At 54.4% G+C, this 24054-nt stretch overlaps 1 protein-coding gene across 7 annotated transcripts; it reads left to right on the forward strand.

The window, feature by feature from the left end:
• SH3TC2 (SH3 domain and tetratricopeptide repeats 2) lies at positions 4978-23080 on the forward strand. Of its 7 annotated transcripts, none has more exons than XM_021410495.1 (20): positions 4978-5113; positions 6375-6797; positions 8242-8604; positions 9678-9797; positions 11003-11104; positions 11319-11446; positions 11636-11741; positions 12061-12204; positions 12299-12500; positions 13058-13131; positions 13641-13836; positions 14630-14766; positions 15038-15079; positions 15172-16875; positions 16970-17150; positions 18293-18443; positions 19616-19738; positions 20533-20683; positions 21297-21493; positions 22137-23080. In XM_021410495.1, the coding sequence occupies exons 4-20, from the start codon at positions 9788-9790 to the stop codon at positions 22326-22328; spliced, it is 3840 nt and encodes a 1279-aa protein (XP_021266170.1). In that variant the 5' UTR covers positions 4978-5113; positions 6375-6797; positions 8242-8604; positions 9678-9787; the 3' UTR covers positions 22329-23080. The 7 variants fall into 7 exon arrangements, 5 of the variants coding, with proteins under 5 accessions (XP_021266170.1, XP_021266173.1, XP_021266172.1 ...); XM_021410497.1 differs by lacking the exon at positions 4978-5113 and adding an exon at positions 5631-6103; XR_002442798.1 differs by lacking the exon at positions 4978-5113 and having other exon boundaries at positions 5625-6797; positions 20533-20679; positions 22137-22273.

Raw genomic sequence — 24054 nt, forward strand, 5'->3', positions numbered from 1 at the left:
GGCCGGGCCGGGCCGGGTCTGTGTGCGGGGCTCCGCTGCGGCACCGCCGCCATCTGCTGGGCACCGCCTGCCCGCGGCCCCGCGCCCTGCCCTGCGTCCTGCTGCAGCCCCCGGCATCCCCGGTTTGCCCCCAGCGTCGTGCTGCCATCCCTCTGGCTTGGGGCTGCGGTAGTGCAGGATGCAACGAGATGCTGTCCCAGGATGTAGGCGTGGGGAGGGGGTATTCTGACAGCGAGGTTCCCCACAGCAGCCATCCAGGCTGCCCCATGCAGGGAACCCCAGTGTCCATCCCGCACAGGGTGCAGGGTGTCTGGCTGCAGGATGGAGAGGGGGCTCGTTCCTTACTAACAGCAGAGAGCCTTCTCCACCGGCAGCACGTCAGAATTCCTGGAAGGATTTCAAAGCCATTAGTTCCTTGGTTTGTTTGTGAGACACTCTGTCAGAATAAAGCATCACCTGGTGGAGCTGCTCCCAGGGTGTAAGCAGGGTTGGGGCTGAGCACAACCTGCCCGTGGAGCCCCGAGAAGCTGTGCTGCCATTCAGAGAGGCAAGCCGTGGCCATGCCTCTGATGAAAGGGCTTTTCATGTAGCATGGAGGGCCCTGCATCCCTCCTGCTCCTCTCTCACAGGGCCTTTTGCTTTGCCTTTCCTTTGCTATTCTCGTTGCAGCAGCAGATGTTGTCAGTGACACGACAAGACAGGGAGCAGGTTGTGTGAGCAATGCCTGCACTGCCAGTGACACTGCCAGCTCACTGCCTGTCCCCTTCGGCTCTGCCCCACCGAGAAGTGCTGGCTGGGTGGGAGGAGCTGGGCCAGTAGTGGTGGGGGCTCTGCGGGTCCTTACAGGGCTGAGGGGAAGCGGGCAGGGAGAAAGCAGTGCTGCTGTAAAGCAGGACAGCTCGGGCTGTTCCATGCTACTGATGTGAGGACTTCGGCTGCAAAGTTTCCCAGTGGGGAGCACCAGGGGTGCCAAGCTCACAAATACCGTATTGATAACATCCATCCCAGGAGTCAACAAAGCAGACACGATGCAAGCTGTCCCCACGGTTCAGAGAGCTAATTAAGCTCCTTCCGTTGACCTGGTTTCCAAATCTTGTTAACTTGCTGCCATCAGAACAACTTGAAATTTCCAGCAGAGACAGGCTAGGATTGCTGCAGAGAAGGACATGGTGCCTTGGCAGAGCTCCGGGTGCTCCAGCGCAGCCTTCTTTCATCCCCATTCCCATCTCCCATCCTGGCACCCGTGGGGAAGGGGTGGGAGCTCTGTGAGTGTTCCATGGGCAGTGGGGTCCCACAGAGGCACCTGGGCATAGATCTCCCCTTAACAAGATTGCTTTTGCTGTTGCAAGATGGAAACAGGGACAGAAATAAGAGGGAGAGGTGCTGTGTGGATGGGGGTGGAGCAGAAGTTATAGGGAATGTGGTTTAGTGGTGATGGGATGATGGCTGGGTTAGATGATTGTAGAGGTCTTTTCCAACCCTTATGATTCTGTAATACTAATCATAGTAGAATCATCTCAGTGTTTCCTTTCTGGGAGCGCCAGGGCTGGCCCCAGGCGGGGGGTGACATGTCACCATGCTGAGCCCCTCGTGCCCTGCCTGGGGTGTTTGGAAATTCCGTTTCCTTTCCTCTGACAGAGGAAACTGGCTGTGAAAGCTGCCTTGAAAGGCTGTTAGGGATGCCTGAGACAAGAGCTCCAAAATGAGGAAATGTCAGGATGTGAGCGCAGCCTCCTTTCATCCCTTTGTGTCTGTGCATTGCAACACAGTCTTTCACAGCAATTATTAGCTGTGTGTTTTTCCCATAAGGCGCCTGCCTCATTCAGTGCACAGTGTGCACAGAGTAACTCGGGCTGCTGCCTGCAGGACCCTGCAGCGCTCAGCAAAACAGGACACGATCCTGATGAGTGCAGGAGGACAGGGGGAAAAACGGTGCTAATTTCATTTAATCGTACTGACTGCTTCCCTGGACAGTGGGCTTCTTATCCCTGCCTCCTTCCCCGTGTGAGATGCCAAGGGATGCACCAAGCTGTCCACACATGGGTGATCACTGGATTCCTTCTTTTCCTGATGCCTGACTCCTGCTGGCTGGTTCCTGCGAGAGCAAGGAGCTGCTGACTGTGTGTGAAATTTCTGGGACTGGCCTCAAAATGGATCTTGTGCTATAGCAGCACCAGGAACTCACAGAAGTCAGCCCAACACCATCCTGACCAGTGGCTCAGGAAGCTACCACTCGTGGGCTTCCATTGCAGGCTGCTGTCCTGGAGCAGGGACATTGGTCCCAAGGGCCGGGGGCAGCCCCTGTCCCTCACAGTGGAGTGACAGAGGGGCCCCAGGAAAGGGGTCCCTGCTCCCTGCTGTGTGACCTGGGGACTGGGGCAGTGTGTGGCAATGGGGATGCTGCAAGGGCAAATTGGCTCGCAGCTCCCAAGGCTAGGAGCAATGAACCCAGGAGATGTCAGACAGTAAAAATTCATATAAACGTCTCTGTCCTCAGAGTGCATAGGGGTCAGCTCATCATCAGCCTGAGCTCTTGCATTTTTGTTTCGCTTGAAGCTATAGCATCCCCTTCAGCACACCTGGATTTGCACGTACATACAAACACACATGCACAGTCACATGGAAGAGCTCTCAGAGGGCTCTCTCTGGAGCCACAGGCTTGCAATGCTCTTCCTTTGCCCTTGGACTGACAGTTATCTTGGTGAGCAACCTCCACTGCCAGCCCCGTGCTCCCCAGCTGCAAGAGGAAAACAGGGTGGTGGAACCTGGCAGCACAGTGCTCTGCCAGCACAGGGCCCTGCTCCTCTTCCTCAGCTGTATCACTCCCAGTCACTCGCCAGTGGTTTGGCTTTCCTCCAGCTCACACCGCAGCACAACGGCCCTTCCTTCCCAGCAGCTCCATGTGTCGGCAGGAGGAGGCACAGACAGGCGGAGGCAGCTGTTCCCAGGCTGCCTGCATTACGGCGATAATCAAATGATAGATCGTTAGCAAGCAAACTTGAATTTTCACTCGTTAGTGCTGTGCAAATGATTTCGGGAAAAACAAAACAATAAAAAAAAATAAAAGCAGACAAAAGGAGAACGGCTGAGAGCTGAGAGTGCTCCAGGTGATGCTGCGTGCGCTATCTGCGGGCTGTGGCCATCCTGCAAAGCCGGCTTGCGTGCAGCAGGGCTGGCCTCCCAGGCACCCTCAGCTCACACATTTGGAGCTCTTTTGTTTACCCCCTGTGTACGTACCCGAGTTTGTGCCCTGTGCGGGTGCAGCCGCTGCGCCCAGCCCTGCACACCCACCCGCGGGGCCAGGCACAGTTATGCAAAGGGAGATTTATTCCAGCTGCGGTTCTGGCCCCGAGGTACCTGACCCGCTTTCCCACTGCCAGCTCCATTTCAACCCACGAAAGGTCATAGGAAGTCGGGTTTATTTTTAGTGTTCCCTTTTAAGTTTCCCGAAGCAGTGGGGACTGATGGAAGAGCAAACACCACGCTCCCTCCGGCCCCAGGTTGGGATCGCAGGACGCTGCTGCCAGGCAGCTGTGCTCACCACGAGGCTCCGGGGCAATGAGTGCTGGGAGTGGGATGTGAGAGGGGCGGGTGCAGGGGAGCGGGCACGGTGCCCACTGAGCTCCCCGGGGCCCTCGGGCCGTGTTACCCGTAAGAGCCATTCAGCCTTGGCACACGCTGCTGCTTTCTTATTGCTGGAGCCGCGTTATCGCAAGGGCTTGTTCTTCCTTTTGTTCCTCATATTGTTTCACGGGGAAACTGAGAATCAGAGCAGTTCCTGCAGAACGTGGGGACTTTTGGGGCTGAGCACTGTGCTTTCTGGGGCACAGAGTCTTCCTCTCCTCCACCCCACATCGCCTTCCCCATCATGTGTCCTTGGCTGATCCCCACTCCACACTGCCTGCGCAGCTCAGGGTGAGACTGAACCACATAATTAGGAAAAATCATTTCTTCTTCACATAAAAACAGTCGCAGAATTTCTAGCCCTGGGTGGACGGCGGGTTATCTCTTTTGTAGGAAATCTCACTTTTTTCTTTCCTTTCCCCCAGTCTGAAAATGGAATGCAGACTCTTAAAAGAAATTCCCGGAGAACAAAACTGAGGAAACACAACGGGATTCGCATCAAAGTGTTCAGATTAATTAGCTTAAACTGAAAGCTTTCATTCTGATTTCAACCTCTGCTTTATGTACAAAAAAAAAATTGAAGCAGCAAAGCTTTGTAAGTCGAGCAATCACAATGTTCCACCCTGCAAATATCAAAACAAGACGCTTAGCCTCGCTGAGCCGCTTTGTTTCCTTTTAAAAGCAAATGGCACCAGGACCAACACCTTCACCAGCAGCTTGGCTCATTAAGCGCTTCAAAAAAACCCTCAAGATCAGCATAAGCAATTACTATCTCAATCAGTTTTCCTCTTTTTCCTCCAGCAGAATGCCTAAAACTCCTAGCTGGCCAAAATTGCCGGAACATTTCTTTAAACGCTTTCCTTTTATTGTGAGGTTGTCGCACAGGGCTTGAGCTTAAAGCTCTGAATGTGCCAGGAGCTGGACTCCGTGATTCTTATGGGTCCCTTCCAACTTGGGACAGTCCATGACTCTGTGCTTCTTGGTGCTCTGTGCATGAGGCACAGCCACCCAGCCCCCTGCACCTTGTGTCATGAATACTGGAAGGGGTAGGGATAGGAAAATGCTGGGATTTTATAAATGTTTGTTGTCTATAAGGTGAGCGAAACAAGTTTCTGTGAACGCTTTCCTGCAGCGGCTGAGATTGAAAAATGAAAAATGGGCGATCCGCGGCGTTGTGCTCACTCTGTCATTTTTAGCTCTCCTTTCTTGTCCTGTTCATTTCTGTCTCAATGGCAAAATAGGAAAAGGGTAAGAACAGAGGCAGGGAAGAGTAATAGTGGGAGAGACGCGGGGAAATGCTTTAGCCGGGGAGCTGATGGCGCGGCGGCTGCTGCCATCTATTGGCTCTGGCAACCAAGGAGCCGAGGGGGACAGCCCTGCTGCCTGCGCTGTGCGGCTCTGCGGGGCTGGCAATTAGCTAATGAGCATCCCCCCGTGGCGCTGTGGGCCTGCTGACGGGACGCCGGGGCTTCAAAGCAGAAAGAGTCGGGTAAGGCACTGCTGAACGCAGAGGGGAAGGCTCTCAGGTGTGCCTTGGGCACACGGGGCTGCTGAGAGGGCTTCCCGAGCCCTTCACAAGTTATGGCACCGTGTCTCTTTATTTCAGGTTTATTGAACTGGAATAGAAAAGACTCTGGGCTTGGCAGCAGCCTCTGCCCCACAGGGGACACAGCAACATGACCTTCCTCTGCTGTGCCTTGTGCCGAAGGGAAGCCTGCCCAGCACATACACGACCCAGGAGGGCTGGGGGTCTAGGATGTGGGACAAGCTGGGGACATCAGAAGCTCATCTCCTCATGTCCCCTTCTGCAGTGGGAGCATCCTTGTGCACTGGGAGCGTGGAACCACAGCCCCCCTCCAGTAACCTTGTCCCACCGCAGGCAGGAGGGACCCCGCAGCGGGTGGGCTGGGAGGAGTGTCCCAAGGGCTCACGGTTCTTTTGGGAGCTGTTACCTCCTATCTGGCAGAGGACGTGAGCTCTGTGCTGCCTCCGCATCCCCACAACTTTGGAAGGAGCTCTTCTAGAGGCAGGGAGAGGTTTTCTACAAGAGCTCCAAAACTCACTGCGCATTTCCCATGACTGCTCCAAAACCACATTAGGGCCACACTGGCCACATGGGGAGTGGGGAGGAGGCTGCTGATCCCAAACCAAACAGTGGGGGTGAGACCACAGCAGCAGCCCCATGTGCTGCAGGCCCCACGATCAGTGGGTCGCAGTAGCATGGCTGGGGGGCTCCGAGCCGCATGGCCGAGCCCCACCGCCTGTTGTCCAGCAGCACTGACTTCCTCCGCCCCGACTGCAAACAATGCGAGCCGGGAGAGGCACAGGCCTCAGCACTTCTGAGCACCAAATGCTGAGTTCAGCTGGGCACGGCCCCGTGGCCGTGTAACCCTTTGCTTGCGGGATGGAGTGAGTTCCCCTCTGCGGAGCAGCGCCTTCGGGCTGCAGTGCCCTGTACAGAGCAGGAGCTGCGCTGCAGGTGCCCGTCACCGCCTGCCTGCAGCAGGTGGAAGCAGGAACGGGAGCGCAGGAATGAGGAAATGCCCCCACCGCACTCTGCCCTGTGCCCGGCAGCGCTACTGGCGCCGGGGGGGTCTCAGCGGGTGGGGGAGGAAAGCACGGCTCTGCCTGGCATCGAGCATCAAAACCACGGAAGAGAAGTTTGTTTGTCCTGAAAGAAAATGCTTCGTCGCGTTTGTTTGCTTTGTCCCTGCTGCCGTCAGGCCGGGGCTGATTTCCTTTTTTTTCAGGTTCATTTCTAGAGAACAAAGTGAGAAGCGGGGAGGCTGCATTTTGTACCTGCCACGGAATGGTCAACTTCTGCGCGCTCCCTGAAGGAAACGGGAATGTTGGAAGAGATTATTAACCCTTTTGTTGTCTTCGATGCAACACGGGGTTAGCAGTGGGGCTCCCCCCAGAGCCCGCGCCCCACTGGAGTGCTGGGCGGCTTATGGCAGGGCAGAGCACTGACCTCCACTCTGCTGGGAAACGGAGGCTCCCGAGATGATAAGCGGCTCTGGGAAGAAATTCCTTTCCCCGTGCGAGGGAGTGGCAGCGCTGGGCACGCTCACGGGCACATCCACACGTCTGCGCACACGTGGGGACCCGACGTTGAGAGGTGGGAGCTGAGGCTCCATGAGGAGGACACGGTGTGGGGCCCTGCGGAGCAGCAGGTCAGTATGGGGCAGGACGGGGCAGGACGGCCATAGCTAGCAGGCTGGGTGCTGGCCGGCCCCAGCTGAGCAAACACAGCTGGGAAGCAGTTCTTGCAGGTGCCTGGAGCAGCTCGGTGCAGGGGCACAGCAGCATAGATCTGTATTTGGATTCTTAGTCCCGGTGGAGTTTGAGGTTCAGGTATGGGGGTTATGAGCACACTAGTGAGGAATAGGTTTGTTTGAGGTCTTTCGTATGCAGGAACTAATAGGAGAATGAAAGGAGAAATCGCACCAGCAGTTGCTAGATCAAGCAAAGTGGATTTGGTGCCAGGAGGGTGCAGCAGTCAGCCCCAGAGACTGGCAGTGCTGGATCCCTGGGCGAGGGGTGCTGGGCAGCTCCCACCTCCTGTTCAGTGCCCTGGGAGGGACACACAGCTGGCAGCAGCGCTCACTGGGGCTGCACAGGGAGGAGAGGCCCTGGGGGGCCTCTCAACAGTGGGGCTGTGCCAGATGGGATCCCATGGCACTGCTCTGCAGCCTCTCCCAACCTGGAGGCTGGGATGGGATCAGCAGCACTGAGGGCTGTGCATGGGTCCTGGTGCTCCTGAGGCACAGTGGAAGACTGCAATGGGAGCGGTTTGGGCTGCTGGCCAAAAGGAAAATTACATTCCAGGTCAAACATGAGGTTTACCTTTACCTGTAGAGAGGTGGGTTTGGTCCTTAAGATATCTAGATAAACTTAAAAGCACAGAGATTTCAAAACAACAGATGAAGACATTTTTGTTTGAGTATAGTCCTCTGCACAGAAGGATTTGACAGTAATTTATAAATAGGTATTGCTAAAACAAACAGCACCCTGTGTGAAGCAACAAGGCTGTTAGAAAAGGGGTGCCTTGTTGCAGCCCTGACCCCTGCAAGGCAACCCCAGACCAGCAGCACCTTACTGCAAAGCTGTGCCTGGCATCACACAGCCCTGGGCTGTGCGTGTGGAACCTGGGCACTCTGGGAGCCGTGCTGGGAGCTGAATTCCTCCTCCAGCCTTCAGAGTGTCAGCGCATCCCTAGGTCGACTGCAGGAGTTTTCTAAATGTGGAGCTTTCTGGGACGTGGTGCAGCGGGAGCAGGCAGCCTCCTTGCCGGGGGCAGCGCGTGTCCCAGCCGCTCACCTCACCCCAGTCCCCCTCTGCATTGGAAGGATCAGTTCAGTGTTGGCATGCTGGGAAATAACAGTGGTGCTTTGCACCCTCTCACTGAGGGCTGCAGCAGGGCGGGTGAGAAGGATGGTTGGCAGCCCCAGGGTTGTGGCATCTGGGAGCACCAGCAGTGCTGCACGGCAAGCAAGGCACTGTTGTGGTGGCAATCAGCCCATTCCTAAAGGAAAGGTGCATCCATAGAAGCCCGCCCTGCCTGTGACTTGTCTCCCTAGACTTTCTTTTGTGGCGTTTTTTTTTTCTTTCATGCAGGGTCTGTGCTGGACTTTCCCAGGGATGCTCCGCACACCTCTGCCACCTGTAGCGCACTGAGGCCATCCAGCGGGTCCCAGGTTGCTGCAGCCTGGTGAGGGTCAGAGTGTGTGAGCAAAGAGAGAGCCAGAATCCACCACGGGCAGCCCAGAGTGCGCACAGCCACCTGATTGCTCCTCTTGGGTTCGTGCTGGGGTTCACACAGCTCTTCTGATCCACACACAAGCCCCGCCAGCCCTGAACGAGCTGGCTCTTTGTGCTGCAGAGGCAGGCGGTTCACCGGTCTATAGCTCTGCCCACGGAGCTGCAGGCAATGTGGGAGCGGATGGAGGGTGCTGGAGGATCTGCAGGTGGTGCCAGCAGGTGAGGGGTTCTTGCAGCGGCACTGGGAGTGGGTTGCTTTGGATGGGGGGGAGATCAGGACTGCAGATCTCCGGAGAGGCCAGGCTGAAGCTTGGGGCTCCAGTGGGAGGAATGAGAGGAATGTGCCACGTGGGCCTGGTGACAGGCGCCCAAAGGCGAGGGCGAGAGCACAGCCCGAGGCAATAGTGGGGCAGTGATGCTGGCCGGTGGGACGTGCCCGGCCCCCGCCTCACCAGCACACAGGGCCTGCTCTGAAAGCCCATTGTGCATTGTGGCCGGGCTGAGCTGCAGTGGGGCCGGCGGTGAGAGGCTCACTTCCCCCGGCAGCACAGCAGCAGCCTGCCGGCTTGGGGCTGGTGGCGATGCTGGACACATGGGCTGCTGCTTGGGGGCCCCCTGGCACCAGGACCTGGCCCTGGGGTGCACAGGTAAGCTATCCGCTGGGAGGCCACAGCCCTGCTCTGTTCAAGTGGGGCTGTGGGACATACGAGCGCCATGCTGCTGGTGCTGCTGGGGAGACCTCACTGCTGAGTGCTGGCTCCCTTTGCTTGGAAGACTTGCAGAGCCCTGTGGTGCTGCAGGAGGGTGGCAATACAGGGAGAGCCAGGGGGTGCCAAGAGAGGGGTTGGAGAGCCTGGAACTGCTCTCAGCTCGGGGCTGGGGCTGCTTCCTGCCCCACATTACAAAATATTTCAGCACTGGGGAGGTAGAATGAGTCACTAGCACAACTAGCAACAACTCCTCACCAGCAGTTTCAATTCGTCTCTTTAAAAATTTGCTAGTTCCCTTTCTGAACTGGGCCCAAACAAAAATAAACACTGAAGCAGCAGCCAGCGCAGCTGGGAGCAAACCCACTTCTCCTCTCACCCAAAGGAGCCCCAGCTCCATCCATTTGGCCTGCTCCGTGGGGAGCCCCAGCATACCTGGTCGCACCACTGGCAGTGCCAGCATGAGCAGTGCCCCACCTGCCCCCTCCTTCACCTCAGCTGCCCCCGAGATGCCAGAAGAGCCCTTGGGCTGGGAGCATCCCACCAGGGGTCTGAATGCCTCTCCCCACCGCCCCTTTTCACCAGCTGAGGAGTGTGAGTCCTGCTGCCCCCGCTCGCCCCTGCTCCTGCCGCACCGGGACCGCCAGCAGCACACCACAGCTGAGCACCAGGGACGATGGTGGTGGGAGAAGACCATGGCATCAGGTACCTGTCCCTGGGAAGGAAACACCATGCTGAGGGTCTGCTGGGCTGAGGGCTGGAGAGGAAGGGAGGGACATGGGAAGCAGGCGCAGCCCAGCCCTGGCAGCAGGCACTCTGTTTCAGCTCTGCCTCCGGCTCCTTTCGCTTCCCAGCCTCCGTTTCCCCATGCAAGGGCAGGGTTGGGGGGGGAAGGAGTTCCTGGATGAAGTCCTTTGTTAAGAGTGCTCACATCAGCTGTTGAGAAATGTAGAGGCTTTTCTTTGAAAGAAAAGCCCATTAATCGCATGTCCGGCCTTGGGCTATTCTTTGCTGCTGACTATATGTAAGGATTATAATTCTGTGTGTAAACAACATCTTGACTGCCTAGCAAAGCTGGCTAAATAATAAGGGCAACAGAATATAGTTATGGTGACAGAAGTGGTTTAGAAAAGCCACTACACCATTCTAGCTCCAGATAGAATCACAGAATCGCTAATGTTGGAAAACACCTCTAAGATCATCTAATCCAACTGTCCCCTGAGCACCAGTACTGCCCACTAACCATGACCCAGTTCAGATCTCTGGGTGCATGTTTGTCTAGTGAGTTCTATCTAATCGCTGACAATAATTGCTTTTCAATCTTGTTACCTCTCCACAGCCAATACAGCTGTGGAAGAGAAAGGTGGATTTTTATATGTCACAGCCATCATTAACATAATTACCAGCTAGAGTTGCCTCTCCTGAATCCTCTATTGCAATAGTTGATAACATGTGAAGCAGAGAGAAAACAGCTTGGTCTTCAGATACCAACCAGAGCAGGCAGGAGAGAAAATACATTTTGACTCTCAGACTGATGAGCAAAGAGTTTGCAAGTCCTTGGCCCTTCTGTGCTGGGGAGATCTTCTCCAAAGAACCTCTCTGCCATGGGATCACTGTGCTCCCAGATCTGCTCTGGGAGGACCTGTTCCTAGAGCAAGGAGGGAAAGTTCACTTACTTCAAGGCTACCCCAGCTCTGGGAAGAAGCAAGCTCACTGTTATCAGGGAGGTAGGACACAATAAAGCTGTTTCCAGCCCTGAGCATCATTTTAGGGTGAAGCCGGATTCACGCAGTTCCTCAGCCAGACATGTGGCATGGCCCTTGGACTTTGCTTTCGGGTGGTGTGTTTAGGCAGAATGTCCCAGATTCCACCACAAAACCTGACAGTGGCTTTTCTGTGTCCCTGTGTAGGCAAGGAGGGCGCGTCAGAGCCAAGCAGCCCAGCTGAGGCAGCAGAAGGCTCCCCAGAGCCCTGCTCCGTGCTGCTGGCGGCTGGGGAGGGCTTTCCACCAGGTAAGGTGCTGCCTTCAGCATCATCAACATTTCCACCAACTTAACGCAGCCTGGCACTGTGCTAACCAGGCGCTGTCACCCCTTGAGTTCCTCACCTGTGTGTCTGGATGAGGAGGACGGGATCGGCTCGTGCTGCCTGAGGCTGAGCCCTGATGGGGCTGACGTGTGGCATGGAGCTCCTCCTCCCCCTAACCCTGCACATTTCCTTTTCAAGAGATCTCACTCTTCTTCTCCATCGAGAGCCGCTCCTCACGGTGCCCCAATGCCCAGCTGCAGGAAGCAGCCAGAAGGAAGCTGTGGGCCCTGGAGAGTGACAACAGAGATGTCTGCGCTCTTTTCAAGGTAGGAGCAGAGCACGGCGCTGGGAGGCTCCTGGCCTGGTGGGATGGATGTGTGATGGGACACCCAACCCACTGGGAAGTTCCCCCAGGGTGTGCTCCTGCACCCTGGGGTCTGGTTTTCTTGCCATGCTGCCAAAGGAGATCCCATGTATGACTGCCAGCCCTTCAGTCCTGCTTTGTCTCCATGTAGGAGCTGTCAGCCAGGCTGCTGTGCATACAGGCACAGGAAGATCGGTTCCTCCTCTCCTTCAAAACCCTGGAAGAAGTCTGGAAGTTTTCCACGTATCTAACATTAGGTAATGTCTGCAGGGTGGGGGGGATCCAAAGAGTGTGAAGAGCTTTTTTGGAGAAGGTATTCTGTGACAACAAATAAAAGTAATGTAACAGAGAGAACAGCTTAAAGAGGAAGGAATGTTAATCAGAAGGCCTTGATACTCATGTACAGATTCGCAAAACTACTCTCTGGGTCAGACATAAAGATCGGGCGGGGGGGTTTCTTTTGGGTAATTCCTCTATTGAATCTCTATTGCACATGGCAGACTGCGGGACACCCAAAGAGCAGTTCGTGCCACCCAGCAAAGCAGGGTGCTGATGCTGCTTTCCCTCTGTTTTTAGGCTACGTAGGCCGCTGCTTGGAGCAGCTTCTCTTTGAGCAGGAGTTCTGGCTGAACTGTGATCTGGTGGAGGACACAGAGGTCAGAGTGTCCATGGACAAAAATCGCTTGGCCACCATATATCTGGGTCTGCTGCTCCAGGAAGGTGAGGAGGGATTGCAGGACTGTGGTGTAGCTCTCTTCCGGGCTCTGCCTTGTGCCAGTGCCACTGACATGGCCATGACTCTTTCTATCCACAGGTCACTTTTTTTCCAGAGCAGTGCCCAGTGTGTGCCAGACAGAGGGGGAGGGAGAGGAAGGCCTGCAGCTCTGCAGGAACGAGCTGGTCCATGTGAAGAACATTGGAGAGGAGTCCAAGTGGGAAGGGATGTCCTTGCTGACAGGCCAACGAGGCCTGGTGCCGGTGACTGCCCTAGAACCGGTACCTCACCCGTTCTACCAGTAAGTAGACAGGCAATCAATGGAGCTTAAGCCAAGATGATGCACCAGCTAACACCAAATCAGGAGCAAGGAGCTGCTCTTACCTCTGGCACTGGGCAAGAGCCCTACAATTGTGTGAGAATATATGCTATGCATTGAGATGACTGGAACCAGCTCACGTTCCATTATTGGAATAGAGCAAGGACATAGTTCTGGTATCATTCCTGTATAGCACTGATTTATGTCATAGATGGGATTACTTGTGACAACAAAACAACAGCCCAGATCTTAAGTAAAGGCAATCAAAATGTGGCCTGATGTTGCACACCTGGCTGAGTTGCAAAGACATGCACAGATCTTATATTCACATGGTGAAATCCTCCTTATGGGGTGGCAAAGTCATCCTACTTTTTGCACAAGGTGTGAAGCTGCAGATGGGAGGTGCAAGCTGCACCACCATTGCAAGGCATAGCTGGACTGGCAGTGCTGTCCATTTGCCCTGATTGTGTGAGACTGTCCCTGGGGGTGGCCTGAGGGCTGCTCAGAGAGGACCAGCAAGGTTCCCTTTTGCCTGGCAGGTGGTTCCTGAAGAATTATGCTGTGAGTTTTGGCATCTCCCAGGAGATTAGTGGGACAACCTCCCAGCCGATTGGTGAGTGATAACCACGTAGGGTGGCTGCCCTTCCCAGGGATGGGCATGGCTCTTGGAGACATGGGTTTGGTCCAAAATGCAGAGGGTCCATCTCTTGATCTGACAATGGCACTCCATTGCGAGGTGCTGCAGGGGAGTATTGCATCCTCAGATTGTCCTAGACATTTGCACTGTTAAGGATTTCATCCTAGCAGAGAATTGAGACAGTCCATCTCCTGTGAAGCTACAGCAACTTCATTTTTTCAGCTACCTTCTGTAGTGCAGCTCCCAGAGCTTTCACTCTTTGGCTCTGTGGAGTTTTACCCATGCCTCCTGTATATTTTATCAAAATATTTTTTCTCAAGAAGAAACTGCAGAGGTCTGAATCTGAGAGCACAACGAATCTCAGGGAACACAGAGGCAGTCTTCTCGAGCTGACATCATGGTCTCCTTGCCTAAGTCTTTTCTAGCAAGGAAGTTTTAACAGTGAGCCTCACAATGAAATGCCATTGTTTGCCTTTGTTTCGCAGTCAAAGGCAAGTGCACAGCCACAGTGGACCATAGAGGAGCAGCATGGGATGAACTGAGTTTCTCCAAGGGAGACAGCATAGAAGTCATCGGCTTCCTCCTTCCAGGACTCCCGTGGTTTGTGGGCAAATCTCAAAGCAGTGGGAACATCGGCTTTGTCCCAGTGCGATCTGTAAATGCTGAGGCTTGCGAACCTCTGTAAGTTTACTGCTACTATCTGAATTTAAAGTTGGGTGGAAAGGAAGGATAGACTCCAAGTCCCAGCTCAAGCCTACGAGAGAGTCCAGGGCGTGTGGTTTGCTTTGCAAGGACTTTGTAGAGGATCCATGTGAGGTCTGTCCAGAAGCCTTGGCCAGGCTTTTCTGCCAGCAGGCTGCAGGAGTCTCTGCTCAGACAAAGCCATCATATTTCGCTTGCTTCAGGTGATTCTTGGAGAGGAACAGGTCTGGCTCTGGGTTAGAGCTGGCTAAGGCAGCCCAGGACATCTGTACCAGATGAGCTGGCTTCATAGTTTCAACTAGAAATGTTCTTGTCTTTGTAGCTCTTTTCTGAGGGGCTGTGAGTCTAGCAAGGTTGAGGGCTCTGATCATTGCTCAGAAAACATAATTCTTCTTTGCTTCCTTCTTCCCCTTTGCCTTCTGTGGGGTGCAGCCCCTGGCACAGTTCCTCACTGAACAGAACTGAATGCCAGGCTAGGGACAGGGACAAGGGCTATCTGAGGAGCATGGCTGGCAACTGCACTCTTAGGACCCAGCAGTTGTCTTTGTTGCTGGCTTCAAGACACCTCAAGCTCAATACCCATCCCAAAATGCTTCTTTTCCAAGACTGCATGTGGGAGAATGAGGTTCTTAAGCTCTTGCTAGGTCTGTTTGCATTTGCTGGGCTTTCCTGGGTCAGGTTCACCCAAGATAAATCTCAGGCAGTTTTCTCTGACACTACAGAACAGCAGGGAGACACTGACTGTTTTTCCATGTTATATACCTCAACCTAGAGAAAAGGGGTTGGTGTTTCTGAGCGAAGAAGAAAACTTGCCCCTCCTGTGCATCCCCTGCAATGGTGGTGAGCAGCACTTTGCCACCCTCCTTGGAGAGCTGGCACGCACTGACATCACCTCTGTGTACCGCCTGGGTGAGTTCCCTCTCCTTACCTAGCTCTATTGCCCCCATGGAGAGCACAGCTATTTTCTCTCTGTTTCCTGCCATTTCTCCATGGTCTTGCACTAAGCCAAACCCCAGAATATAGAGGGGCCGAAACTGCAGCTTCGTGTGGTGTCTGTGGCCAGAAGTGAGCCTGCTCTCTCAGACACAAGTCTGGGGCTTGGCAGGTTTGAGTGCTGTGTTTGCACACTGACACTGATCTAGCCTGTGGGCTGTTTGTTTTGTTTTGTCTCTTTGTGTAGATGGTTTTGAACCCACAGCCATGTTCCCGAAAGTGCCATCAGGTGAGTGCATGGAGAATGCTTTTACAGTGATGCCAAGGAGTGAATTCTGACATGGGGAAATGTCTCACTGTGGTTTGCCTGTCCCCTTCCAGAGGCTGTTCTCCGTGGCTGTAAGGACATCCAGCTGCTCCAGTCCTGGGAGGAGATAAACAGCTTGGTCACAGCTAGCACCTCGGAGCAGTCCAGCCCAGGGAGTGAGTCAGCCCCTGCTACCTGGGAAGATGTTCTCCTGGACAAGCTGAATGATTTTGATGATCCCAAGTTCTTCATTGACCTGAATGCTGGACACATGGAAGATGCTGATGTCTTTGAACCCATACTGACCTTCCTTAACCAGGACAGTTACATGCCCTGTTTTCAAAGCCTCTATGATCACAGTTTCTCCTTTCTCAACTCCACTTTTTATGGTTTCTCTGATGAGGATGAACTGGTCTTGTACCTCGAGACATCCAGGAACTGGGCCAAGAGGACTCATTCAGTTTGGGCCCATGTCAGGCTCTGTTTCCTCTTGGGTAAGCTCTGTATGAAAAAAGTCAAGTTCTCCCAGGCTCGAGTCTATTTTGAGGAAGCCATGAGCACCCTGGACAGGGGCCTTGGGGACCTGCCCCTGCTGGCTGCCTTGCACGTGAACCTTGCTTTCATCTACCTGAAACAGAACATGAAAAACAAGTTCTTCTCCTTGCTGGGAAAAATGGTGGCCTTGCTTGTCTGCTTGCCCGGCCGCTCCTTCAGCTCCGAAAATGAGCTGAGGGTCATGATGTACGTCCTGAGGGAGGCCATTGCTGTGGGGAACGCTCCTCTGGAAGCACGGGTCTGCTTCCTTATTGTCAAGCTCTTCCTCCAGCTGGGAAAGAATGATGAAGTGCTGCCCTTTATTGAGCATCTTCAATGCCTCTGCACCACTTCACTCAGCCCAGACACTAGTGCTGTGCCGCTGGACGCCACCCCCATCCTGAGCTATCTGTATGACAAGAAGTACTTGCCAAACATCGCGCTGGCCTCTGCCAGGTCTTTTGTTCCCAGTGGCATCAGTGGGGCACCAACACCCATTTGGAGAGCTGGCTTCATCCTCCAAAATGTGTCCAAGCTCCCAGGAAGCCAGCTGGACAGGAGCAGCATCCCAGCCCTGGCATGTTCCTACCTCAAGCAGGCACTGCACTTCTCCTGTGAGAGCAGAGCGGTGACCACCCAGAGGACTCTGTGTGCCGTGTTGTCCCGGATGTACCTGCAGCACGGTGTGCTGGACGGGGCGGTGTGCTATGCAGCAAGGGCTGTGGCCTTCAGCAAGCTGATAGGCGAGGAGGAGGCTTTCGAGTCCTCCCTATCCCTGGGGTGGATGTACCTTCTGAGCAGCCAGCCAGGCCCAGCTGCAGACATCATGGGGCAGCTCTTACATTCCCTGCATGGGACGGACAGCGTGACGCAGGGCGGAGCGGTGCACAACCTCCTCGCCATCGCCCTCAAAGGAGCAGGGCAGGTGCAGAAGGCAGCGGAGAACTACCTCCGGGCACTGCACAAGGCCAAGGAGACCGGGAACAAGAGGAACCAGGCTATCACCCTGGCCAACCTGGGGCAGCTGAGCCAGTCGCGTGGGGCGAGTCAGCTGTCTGAGCTCTACCTGCTGCAGGCTGCCCAGCTGTACGCCGAGCTGCAGGGCAGCGAGGAGCTGGAGCTGGAGTCGGTGCGCGTGCTGCTGTGGCTGGCACAGGCCATGGTCAGCAGAGGGAAGATAGAAGATGGGAAACTCTGCTATGAACTTGCGCTGGTTTTTGCCCTGAAGTGGCATAACGTGAGGAGTGAGTACAGCTTTGCTGGCAGGAATGGGGCAGTGCTTGCCTCAGTGCAGCACCCCGTTAGTTTCCTAACACAGCCCTTCCCTCTACCATGCAGGTCAGCTTCACATCACTGAGGCTCTCTGCCATTTCTACAGCCAAGTGTGCCCCAGCCTCCAGGCCTGCATTACCTACCACGAGCACCGCGTCTCCTTGGCACAGAAACTCCAGGACAGAGAGTTGGAAGGCAATGTTCAGCAGTCCCTCAGCCAGCTCTACCAGGCTTTGGGCACCCCTGAGTAAGTCCTGAGCATGGCTGTTTCCTGTGCAGATGCTGTTAGAGAGGAGTCTCTGCTCATCCATGCAAGACCAGTGGCTTTTCCATGGTGCTCACAGCAAAGTCCCTGCAGAGAGGTGGGATGCTCACAGGTGGTGGGTGCTGAGTGGCTGAGGTCTGGGAGCTGTCCCTGTGCACTGCGGGAACAGCTCAATGTCAGCCAGATCACAGGGACAGCCAGCAAACACTGTGCTGCTAGCTGGGATAAAAGTGGGGGATGGCCAAACATAGCTTTCCAGAGAGACATCCAGCCTTCTTCAGAGGGGACCTAGTGACAGGGAATTCATCACTTCCTTTGGAGGCTTATCCCAGTGATTAATCACCGCTCACTAGTAAAAATAGACTCTTTATCTGTTATTTAAATAACCCTGGCTTCAGCTTCCAGCCACTGAGCCTGTCCTTCCTATTGCTGCTAGAATATTTTCCCCAGGGTTACACATCAGACCTCGTATCAGCTCACCTTTCAATCTCCTGTTTGACACATGCAGGTGATGGATTAGTTTAGGCAGGAGGGAATAGAAAGATGTGGATAAACCACAGACTTTCTTCAGTTTTTCAAGACAGGCATGTCAAATAGTGGAGAGCTAGCTCCTGTGTCGCAGAAGGATAAGTGGGCAGGGGCTGTCACTAACTTGGATGTTCACCTTCCCGCGCTGGGTCACTGTGAGTTCAGAGGGAAGGAATTTAGGAAGCAGATGCCTCTCATGTGAGCAGTGCTATTTCAGTTCACAAAGCACCCCGGTCCCTGGAAGGACAGCTGGAGCACAGTCACAAGCAAGATACCAAGCAAGCAAACATGCCCTGGGCACTGCTCCCACCCATGGCCACAGCCACCTTCTGCAGGCAGCCTGTCCAACCCAACACCTCGTCCTGCTGCCTGCCCCTTGTCCTCTAGTGACACAGGGCTTGAGAAGGGGACGGCTGGCCTTGCATGTGTGGCACAGAACTGTCCTTCTGCCAGCACCAAGGGACAAACAACAGACAGAGATTTGGTTCTGGGTGCCAGACTTTGGCTGGGAAGTGAAGGTGTTATGGCAGCTCTGCAGCTGCTTGCTGGCATCCTGTGATTCCTCTGTAATGTATTCTTGCCTGTTGCCATCACAGGGCCTTGAGACAGTCGCTGGACTGCACCAAACAGAGTCTGAGGATTTTCATTGACCTCGAGGAGACTGGCAAGGCAGCAGAGGCCTGGCTGCAAGCAGGAAGGCTGTACTATCTCATGCAGGAAGACGAGCTGGTGGAAATGTACTTTCAGGTATGGGGAAGGTGTCTGGAGCAGTCCCATTCCCACTCTGGTGCTGCATTCCCATCACAACTGTGTGGCTCAGTAGGAGCCATTTGGGCTGGAAGACTTGGAAGGGAAAGTTCTTCTCATGAGCAGTAGAAACCTGCTGCTGGAAGGAGGAGCTGTTGCCTTAGCACTCGTGCACTATCTGGCATTAAATGTCCTAATTTCCCTTCCATACGTTGGGTTTAGAGGGTTCTTGGGTGAAAGTTTGTGAATTCATTGGGCCAGAAAGTGATGTGAGAGTGGCAAAGGAAGTGCTAGGTGATGAGTTCCCATTGAAATGCACACAGATGAGGGGTGAGGTGCCAGAGAAGTGCTTGGAGACTTCTTGGAGCAGAAGGCTACTGGCTTCTTTCCATCTCCAACATTAGTCTATCAGATGAGCTGCAAAGAAGAAAAGCTTCCCAGAAAATTTTAGGGCTCCGTCATTCAAAGAGCAGTTTCTATTAAAAGATACAAAATCCTTCCACATGCCCAAAGAAAGCAGAGCAGAAGGCTGGCTCGGTCTGCTGGCATTGCACTGAGCTGGGGTGTCCAGAAACGCACCAGTCCGAGCACACACAGGGGAGGCTTTGGGTCCTCACTGTTACCCCAGGAGCACTACTGAACTGGTGACTGGGCAACTGAACTGGCATGGTCATTGGCACTGACAGATTGTAACGATGGAAAGAACAATATGCTCTGGCTGGAGGGTGGGACCATGGCCAGGTGTGTAATTGGCACAAATATCTGTTCTTCCCAGAAGCTCATATACCTGCCATCACTCCCATCCCATTGACTTCACCTTTTCTGTCCTGGTTGTCTCTTCCCCTTGTCAGTCTCGACATTGCCTCCACCACACCATAATGACAGACGAGGCAGGCTGGATGCACTGACTCTCATCCTGATTCCATGGGATGCCCCAGCTGCTCAGTCTGGCACTCTGACCCCGCACAGGGACACGTATGACTCCTGGCTCCATCCTCACACATCACTTACTAATGCAGCAGGACAGTCCCACACACCTGCTCGCCAACCTGTGTCTGTGCTGTTTGGAGCACTGAGGTTCAAGTGTAGGATGATGTGGTTTACTTCATCACTCCAAAGTCTGCGTGCGAATGTCCCTTTCCAAGTCTCACTCCAGTTCCTCTTCCTTCTAGGCAGCTATTGGGACTGCTCTGAAAGCTGAGAACTTCTCCTTGGCCATGGATCTCTATGAAAAAGCAGGCGATAACTTTTTTAATGGCAGCCGACACAGAGATCGAGCGGTGGAGTTTTACAGGGTACTGACCCCTCTGAGCGTGTTCCTTATGTCCCTTCTAGGTGACAACCATGGGGAACTGCAGCACTGTGTGGCCAGGATAGAGGGACAGGGGCACAGGGTGGAGAGGGACGTTGTCATTCTGATTGTGCATGCGTGGAAACTTTGCTAGGGGGTAGCTCAGAGCACAGACCCATTTTGCAATAGCTGCAGATCTCCCCAGAGGTCAGTTTGGGGGATGGGAGCAGGGGCTGTGTGTTACCAATTCTGGCAACTTCAGATGCAGGCTGGTCAGTCCTGGGGATGTGCTCAGAGCCAGAATTTCATGCACTTAAGGAAAGGCAGAGATGTGAGGCTCAGCTTTTGAGGACCATTCTCTGGGATATCAAACTCAAGCTTCAAGTTACGCCAGGGGAGATTTAGGCTAGACATTAGGAAATACTACTTTTCTGAAAGAGTGGTCAGGTGCTGGAATGGGCTGCCCAGGGAGGTGGTGGAGTCACCGTCCCTGGAGGTGTTCAAGAAACGTTTAGATATAGCGTTGGGAGACATAGTTTAGTGGGGTTGTTGGTGGTAGGTGGATGGTTGGACTAGGTGATTTTGTAGGTCTTTTCCAACCTAGCTAATTCTATGATTCTATGATTCTATGAAACTCATGTTTAAGGGTTAGAAGTGGGATGCCTAGGACCCAGCCACTCCATTGTCCACCTGCCTTGCCAAGGGCTCAGTTCATCTCTTGCTGCACTGCCGCCCTTCTGTTAGCAGAGCTGTAATCATATCTCCAGGAACAGACCAGACTCGCTGTTCTCTCACCAGGGTGGTGCAGTGCCCTTGGCCAGGAAGCTACAGGCCATTAAGACAGAGCTGCGGCTGTTCAATAAGCTGACGGAGCTGCAGATCGGGCTGCAGGGCTACGAAAAGGCGCTGGAGTTTGCCACACTGGCAGCCAGGCTGAGCACCAGGGTGGGTGAGTGATGCAAACCCACGGGTACGCGGAGCTGCTGGCAGAGCGGGCTGGCTTTTGGGTGAGAGCAGCGTGCACATGCAGGGGAGATGCTCCTGCTTTCATAAGCCCTCCGGATCTATTCTTATCCTAAGCGTAACATCTCTTTAAGGCCACTTCCCTTTTTAAGCTCTGTGACAGTCCTACAGGAGCGGGGCACTGCTGGGCAGAGGGTTGTTGCTACACCGAAGCACAGGAAGTCTGATAAGGCACAGGACTCAACAGTTCCTCTTTGCCCAGGCTCTTCCAATAAACTCACCCCGTTCCACTGCAGAAGTAGGTGTAATGGCCAGCAAAATGCCAGCATAAATGTTTGAGATGAACAAGTCTTGTCATAACCCTTTCCAGCACCAAGAAATCCCCTGACTGAATGATATACTCCTTGGGCAACCTGTCCTGCATTGGTATCAGCAGCCCCGCCCTTGGCTCTGTTTTCTCTAGACTGTTTTCAAACCTAGTGTCTCCTTATGAAGAGATCTGTGCCCCAGGGCTGTTGATCAAATGCAGCTCAGTGTGCTGGGCTGGGAATGATTTGCGAGCATGCTGCAGGCTGACTATATCAGCAACTCTTTTCCAGGAGATCAATTGCAAGAGCTGGTTGCATTCCACCGCCTGGCTACAGTCTACTATTTTCTGCAGATGTATGAGATGGCTGAAGATTGCTACCTGAAGACACTCGCCCTGCGTCCCCCCATGTTGCAGTGCTCTGGAGAGGCCCTGTACTACTGCAAGGTGTATTGCCACCTTGGCAACCTGACCCTGCGCAAGCTAAAGGTAGGAAGCTGCTTTCTGTGGTGCCGTGTTGAGCTCTCAGATCTTGATCTTTGACGTGGTTTAATAGTGATAGGACAAGGGGAAACAGCTTTAAACTAAAAGAGGGGAAATTTGGGTTAGATGTTAGGAAGAAATTCTTTACTCAAGGGGCGGTGTGGTACTGGCACTGCTGCCCAGAGCTGTGGGTGCCGCATCCCTGGAGGTCCCCAAGGCCAGGCGGGATGGGGCCCTGGGCAACCTGATCTGGTGGGGGGCAACCAGCCCATGGTAGGGGTTGGAACTGGATGGGCTTTAAGGTCCCTTCCAACCCAAGCCATTCTATGATTCTATGATGTGAGCTGGAGGTGAAGTACCACATCTGCCAGCAGAGCAGCCACCCTTGTAGGCAGCTGCACCCCATGACTCTCCAAGCCTATCTTCAGCTTTAGAATAAGTACACACAATGCTGGCACTGCCAGGTTTTGAGAGCAAAAGGCAGTTGGGAAGAAGCGTGCTGGCCCTTAGCGCTGACTGCGCAGAGCCCATTTCAATGAACTCAAGTGTCACTGGGTTCTGCCTGGAAACACTGGGCTCTGCTCCAGCGTCCTCACACCCTGTGACCTCACATTAAGCTACTTCCTAACACTCTGTTCTTTACGGTTAGGATGAACAGGACGCAGCAGCTTACTTCCTCCTGGCCCTCGCTGCAGCCACCGAACTGGGAGATGCGGAGCTGCAGGGCCTCATTGGTGCCAAGCTGGCCAACATCCCCAGCGCCCCGCGGGGATCCATGGACATGCCAGGCTGTGCCACGTATCGGGCCAGGTGGCTGAGTGAGGGAGGCCACGTCGTCTGAGCGATGGATGTGTCACCATGGGATGTGCCTGAGGACCTCGCCAGCTCCATGTGCTCTCCGGGAGCAGATGTCCTGCCACCAGCAGCGTTTTGGCTTCTTGTCCCCAACAGACAAGGGACCTGGAGTCCTGCCCACGTTTCTTGGGCACGGGGCTGTGCACATGGCACTGCCAGCAGAGTGGGGCAGGATGAGGCCCCAGCAACTGGTGCTGGAGCAGGAGTGCAGCTGTGTGGGATGGGGTCGGTAACAAGGTGCTGATTGTCCCCACCTGGGCCCCTGACCCGAGCGTGTTTTAACTGGAATAGTAGCTCGTTATTTATTGCGGCTGTTTGCTGCGCTGTCTGCTCCGTGCGGGTCTGTGCCCCACACTGCGACAAAAGCTTCGGCGGCGGCGGCAGACAGGGATAGGGACCGGGTAAAACACAGAGTCCGGGCGGGGAGTGGGGGGAAGGCAAAGGGAAGGCAACCAGGAGGCAGCAAGGCGGCTGCTGACCGCCAGGGAGCAACCGAGCCCCGCGTTTGCAGCTCGGACTGATGGGCGAGCGCTGCTCCGGGCGCTGGCAGCTCGCTGGGGCTTCACAGAGGGACCTGGTGCGTGTCACCCCGTCTGACTTACATGCGCCACTGCCTGTAAATGCTGAACGCAGAACATTTATTTCCTCGCTGCTCTTTGCGAACGCTGGCTTCTTTTTCCCCTTCCAATCCCTGCGAGCATCCATCATTGGGGCAGTGAATATACAGCTTCTTCATCACGCGTTCAGGTGATGCCATTGGAGAACCTCAGCCCTATGCTCAGATGAAGTAAATCTCTGTCCCGTATGAAATACAGTGAGATTTCAGGGGAGGCAATGCAAGGAATCCCTCTGGCTCGCTCCACGGGCTCATGTCAGGTGCCCAGTGCTCACCCACAGAGATCCACCAGCTCTCTCCTGCACAAAGTGGGAGGGAGAGGATCCAGCGTTCCTCCAGCCATAGAGGAGACTTCTCCTTGCCTGGAGAGAAGGGCCAAGGAGAAGAGGATGGGGTCTTTGTGCCAGAGGAGGTGACCAGGTGATGGCTCAGGTCCTGGGGCAGCTGGGCTGGGGGTTATCATCCTGTGCCCCTCCTGGGTGTGGGGATGTCATCCATCACCCCTGGGCCACAGGGCTGGGAGCTGGCTGTCTTTCAGGCACACCAAGGAGAAGCCATGTGTGTGTGCAGAGCACAGGGACCACGCAGGAGGCGCTCACTCCAAGGTGCTGTAGGGTGAAGAGCTGGTGGAGCTGGACTGTCCATGTCCATCCTATAGGCAGCAGCCACCAGTGCCCAGCCCTCCTTCATCAGCATGAATGCCATTATGGGCAGACAGAGGAAAAATTAGGGGAAAGGGTGGATCAGGTCTCCTCACATCCTCACATTCGCTGAGTGCAGCTGAAGGAACTGCCAGCATCAGCACTGCCAGCCGCAATGCAAGCCCACGTAAAGCCAAAGCTGGCTGTTTGGTGCCCCAGGGGGCCATTTAAATCCTGGAATAAAGAGGGACTGGATTTCTTTAACATATGTTCATTCTTGGGCAGTGGAAATACCATGACAAGAATAATTCCTGGCTCATCCTAGCTCTGGTGTTAGCCTCCAGAGGCACTAGAAAAAAAAGGGAGCATTTATAACTGCAAATATAGATATGGACAGAAGTGTAATGATAGCTAGTTATTTGGATTACTTGGAAACTACTCTTTCTTGCAGAAAT

Source organism: Numida meleagris, chromosome 12 (assembly GCF_002078875.1).
Source record: "Numida meleagris isolate 19003 breed g44 Domestic line chromosome 12, NumMel1.0, whole genome shotgun sequence".
Lineage (NCBI taxonomy): Eukaryota > Metazoa > Chordata > Aves > Galliformes > Numididae > Numida > Numida meleagris.

What these genes read in the sequence shown, in the direction of transcription:
- SH3TC2 (XM_021410499.1), top strand. Translation starts at nt 8,801, where the DNA reads ATGCTGGCCGGTGGGACGTGCCCGGCCCCCGCCTCACCAGCACACAGG. An exon ending in CACCTCTGTGTACCGCCTGG is followed by an intron (nt 14,767 to 15,037) that starts GTGAGTTCCCTC and finishes CTCTTTGTGTAG; the next exon opens with ATGGTTTTGAACCCACAGCC. An exon ending in GAAGTGGCATAACGTGAGGA is followed by an intron (nt 16,876 to 16,969) that starts GTGAGTACAGCT and finishes TCTACCATGCAG; the next exon opens with GTCAGCTTCACATCACTGAG.